Source organism: Mesoplodon bidens (genome assembly GCF_964165515.1).
Source record: "Mesoplodon bidens genome assembly, chromosome: 5".
Lineage (NCBI taxonomy): Eukaryota > Metazoa > Chordata > Mammalia > Artiodactyla > Ziphiidae > Mesoplodon > Mesoplodon bidens.
Genome location: NC_138161.1, coordinates 64,024,678 through 64,029,110, shown reverse-complemented (window position 1 = coordinate 64,029,110; position 4,433 = coordinate 64,024,678). Strand labels below are relative to the sequence as shown.

General features: G+C 40.9%; 1 protein-coding gene across 1 annotated transcript; it reads right to left on the bottom strand.

The window, feature by feature from the left end:
- Window positions 1–3,452: 3,452 nt before the first annotated feature.
- LOC308618023 (non-histone chromosomal protein HMG-14-like) lies at window positions 3,453–4,114 on the bottom strand (the record flags this gene model as incomplete). The annotated part of the gene is made up of 1 exon (XM_081235400.1): window positions 3,453–4,114. One exon carries the CDS (start codon window positions 4,112–4,114, stop codon window positions 3,809–3,811), a length of 306 nt encoding a protein of 101 aa, XP_081091526.1. The 3' UTR covers window positions 3,453–3,808.
- Between the last annotated feature and the right edge of the window lie 319 nt (window positions 4,115–4,433).

Here is a 4,433-nt window from a genome sequence, read left to right as displayed (position 1 = left end):
AGGCTGTAACATTGTCATCCACTTGCTTTATAAAAGGAGGCAGGCTCTTCTCACTCTCCTTCTCTTATGAGCTTATTATTTACGAGTGTAACACCAGCAAGCTAAGAGGAGCAGCCAAAATCTGATCAATAATGTATCTGTCTGTATCTGAATCAAAGGCACCGTGGTAAGGAAGGGAAAAGCACAGAGTATCTTAAATCACAATGTACACTATCAGTAGCGAGACAGTTGAGAGGGGCTGAGAGAGGAGAACACAGAGAAGAGAGAAGCTGAACCGGGGGTGGGGAGCTGGGGAGAAAGACCCAATTGTTAAAAACAGTACAGTTCTTATTTTGAAAAGTTGAAGCGTCAAAGGGCAAAGGAGGCTCAGATCTTTGGGAAATCAGAATCATATACATATATACACACACACTTCAGAAGTACAGGGGTCAAATGAAGTAAAAGTCCTGGGAAGGTTTTTGGATAATTCAAACAGAATCTCTGAATCACCTGGGATTTCCCAATGTCTCTTTAGCCTCCTTTTTCTAGGTAATGCATCAGGCTTCTAACAGAGAGTCAAGGATTCCAAGTTCATATGCTGAGTCCCATCATTTGAACCTGTAAACTAGGCAGAATGTCTCCCAAGCACTGCATTTGAGCCACCCATCTACCATTTTTCTGTTCAAAAAAAAAAAAAAGTTTGTGTTCTGGCTCAGAAAGTAGAAATAGAAGTGTGAGGAATCTTATAGGTCAATTAGCCCAAAACTCCAGTTTTGTATATGAGGCAACTAAGACTTCAGCAGTAGCTTCTTTAGCTCCCATCACATAATTAGGACAGGATCTCAGAACTCTTTTAAGTATCACCTCAGTCATCTTTCTGCTGCTCTACCACCAGGTGATGTATTCAGTATTTCTGCTTTTGTTTATGGAAGAAAATTAACCAGCCAACCAATGTTTCATTATTGCTTACAGAAAAGATGCATTTATATCTTTCTACAATGGAATAGCATTCAGGAAAGAAAACAGGAAACTGAAATCTCTAAGATGATATGGTTTTTCTTATTCACTGCATGCAGTGAAGTCCACCACTGTTTCAGAAAATTAGGTACTTGGTTAAAGAGGTATGTGTGTCTGTTGGGCAGGGGGTGGAGAGGTAGGATGAAGAGAGAAAGAGATTGTTTATTCCAAAGTCAAACGTAATTTTTTTCTTGTATCAACAACAGTTTTAATCTTTTAGCATGAACCTGAGCCATGGGGGCTTCTTCTATAACTAGGCTTAACATTTTCATGTACAACCAAATATATTTATGTGGTTTGCTTATTTATTGTCTGTCTCTCATTGGGATATAAGATCAAGAGGGCACTGAGCAAGTCTGTTGTTCATGCTAATATTATCTAAGGTTGCACTAGCTGCTATAATAAGTTTATTTCTAGCTCACCTCAACTGTAAAACCAGTTTTCTTACTTCTCTCCTCTAAAGGGTGATTCTGCCACCTTCTTCTATGTGGTCCACGACCTTCAATGTAGTTCCCAAGGTCAATATAGTCGGTGAAAGCTTCTCATGGAGAATCACACACGGCAGGGGCAGAAGCAACATTTTCTCTTATAGTCTATTGGCTCGTCCTCAGTCACATCCAAACCTAACTCCAAAGTCTAGAAAATACAGTCTAGTTGTGTTTCCAAGAAGAGGAAATGGGTTTAGGAATCAGCTAGCAGCCTTTGCCACACTAGTCTATAATCAGAGCCTAGAATAGCATTTAGCACAGAGTAGATGCTCAAACAACAGCTGTTGACGGAACTTTTGAATGAATGAATATGGTCAACTTTTTAACTCTCTCACAATCCTATAGGTTAATTACATGTAAACTACTTATCCAAATAGAAAGGAGAGTTCATTATGAATCCATTCTTAAAGAGGGTCTTGTTACTCTTCAGCTCATTTGGTTTTTCTTTCCTCTCAGCAGTGATCCTTAGCTGAAAATAACTTGATTTTCATGAAATTCAGTTTTCATGAAAGTAAGGCTAATTAGAGCTGTCTGATGCCCCTTTTCTGTTCCTCCAAGTTCTCCTAAAAGAGTTGTCTGTATGAGAACGATGTGATAATCTCACCCCCGTGACCCAAGTGGATTACATCACAGAATGTAGATGATCTGCATTTCACATGGACAGTTTGGAGTAAGACTGTTATTTTAAAACTTAAAATGCAAACCAGGAGACATACTGAGCTTGTGTAAGTCAGATAAGAATCTATCCTAGTGTCTGAAAATCCAGAGCCAGGTCACTGGACAAGCTCCCCTGATTTTTCACCAACCTCACGTGCAGGAATTTCTCCTGTTTTTCCACCAATGCTCTCTGACTACTGTCAAACCCAATCTTTTGCTTTCTGTCTTCAACTGTACCAAGAGAACAGTGGGTCCATGTCCCCAGAATAACAACTGCCTAGTACAACAGCTGCTGTGGGCCTGGCTCCCCTCCTGCAGCACCTTACAGGCCTAGGGATTGGAGCAAAAGCCTTTGAAACACAGCCCTTGGCAAGATTTCTAGGCTCCTACCCCCTTGCTCTTGGCAAATCCCGTCTCTGCCTCATCAGCAACAGCAACTCAGGTCAGCTAGCAGATTATACCTCATTTTTCCTTTTTTTTTTCCACTATAGGCAATGAGAATAAGATAGATACAAACTATTGATTTTGGGTAGTCACAGATTCATAGACTAGTAGGAAGTTGAAACTCGAGCCAGTGACTGAATTTTTCTCTGCGTTAGCGTTCTCCTCTATGCAACCGGATAGAATGGTAACTTTCTGTTGAGTGAGTGAGTGACAATGAATGGGAAACACCTGCTCCCCCAGTGTTTGTTTTTCTTCCCCCTTTATTTCACTCGACGTGATTCCCTATAATTTGTCTTACCTCATTCTCAGTAGATGGAAATTTTATCCACCTCCAATTATTGATATATAATTTTTTATACTTCAATACCCCATTCTGAAATGAGTTCATTTTCATGTAAACTCCTTTTTTTTCTTTCATAATTGAGATTTTATTGGTTGTTTTGAGGATCAGTACACATTTTAATTTGTACACAATTCTCAACATATGTACCAAAAATCTAAAAAATCATGTAGATTCTTTTCTGAACAGTTATTCCAGTGACTTTCCAGCTTAAAATTTGGAGGCAAATTTTCCTTCACAGGATATCAAGTACCAATACCTTCAAATATTAATATGCTGTTACATCGTAAGCCCCACTAATTCATAATTTAGTATCATATACACTACATACTCAAATTGTCAGTCGTCCACAGCACATTAACAGTCACTAGAAGAACTGGACTACCATGACCAAAGATGTTACAGAGTGCCCAGAATTCTGCCCAGGAGAGCCAAGATCAAGGGGTGAGTGGTTTGCTTTAAGAAACAATTCTACCAAAAACAACATGGGAAGAGAAGTAATTTAAAGCGTTTAAGACATTAAATGCACAATTGTCTCCAAACTGCCATTTAGTATGCTTTGTATTATAGGATATAAAAGCTACCCTCCCCATCTGTGGAAGGTTAAGCTGACACCCAAGACAACCAAAGCCTTCCATATTCAATATCCCACTATTTTCTGGTTGTAGCAAAAAATAAACAACAAGCAAATGATTTCACCTCTTTAAAAAAAAAAAAAAAGCATTTACACTTAAAAAAATGGGATGAGGTGGGACTCCCTCCTTTTTAAAAATGTTTCTAGAGCTACTAAAAATCTTGCATTTACAAAATAGTTGATAAAAATATTCCTCTGGATTGTACAAGGAGGGAGACAGGGACCCCTGATAGGACCAGGTGTGTGATATTAATCAGACGTGGCTTCTTTCCCTCCCGCTTCATCAGAAGCTGGGCTCTCCTCGTTTTTACCTTCTCCATTTTCTGCAGGTGAGTCTTCTTTAGTGTCTTGGTTAGCCACTTCAGCCTGTTTTCCCTTTGCTCCCCTTTTCCCTTCTGTTTGCACTTTTTTGTCGGAAGATTTATTCTTTCCTGCCGCCTTTTTTGGCTTCGTTTCCACTTTTGCAGGAGCCGGTTTAGCTGACAACCTCGCCGACCTCCTCTTAGGCTCCTCCTTCGCCGCCCCGTCGGCGGAGCTGACCTTCCTCTTGGCCATCTGTAGCGGCGGGGCGGGCGCGGGCCGGGTGCCTGCGGGCGCAGAGCCTTCGCGAAGCTGGGCTGCCTGGCCGCTGCCGCTGCTCCCGCCGCCCGAGCCCCTGGGACCCGCATGTAAACTCCTTTTGATCACCTTCTCTTTCTTCTTAAGCTACTAGAACTCTGCTGTGCAGTGTGGTCAGCTCTGACCGCAGGTTGCTTTAGAGCACTTGAAACGTAGCTTTCTAAATAAAGATGTGCTCGAAGTGTAAGCCATATACCAGACGTTTTAAAAACTTCATATACAAAAAGAATGTAAAACAGATCGTGAATGTTTCGTG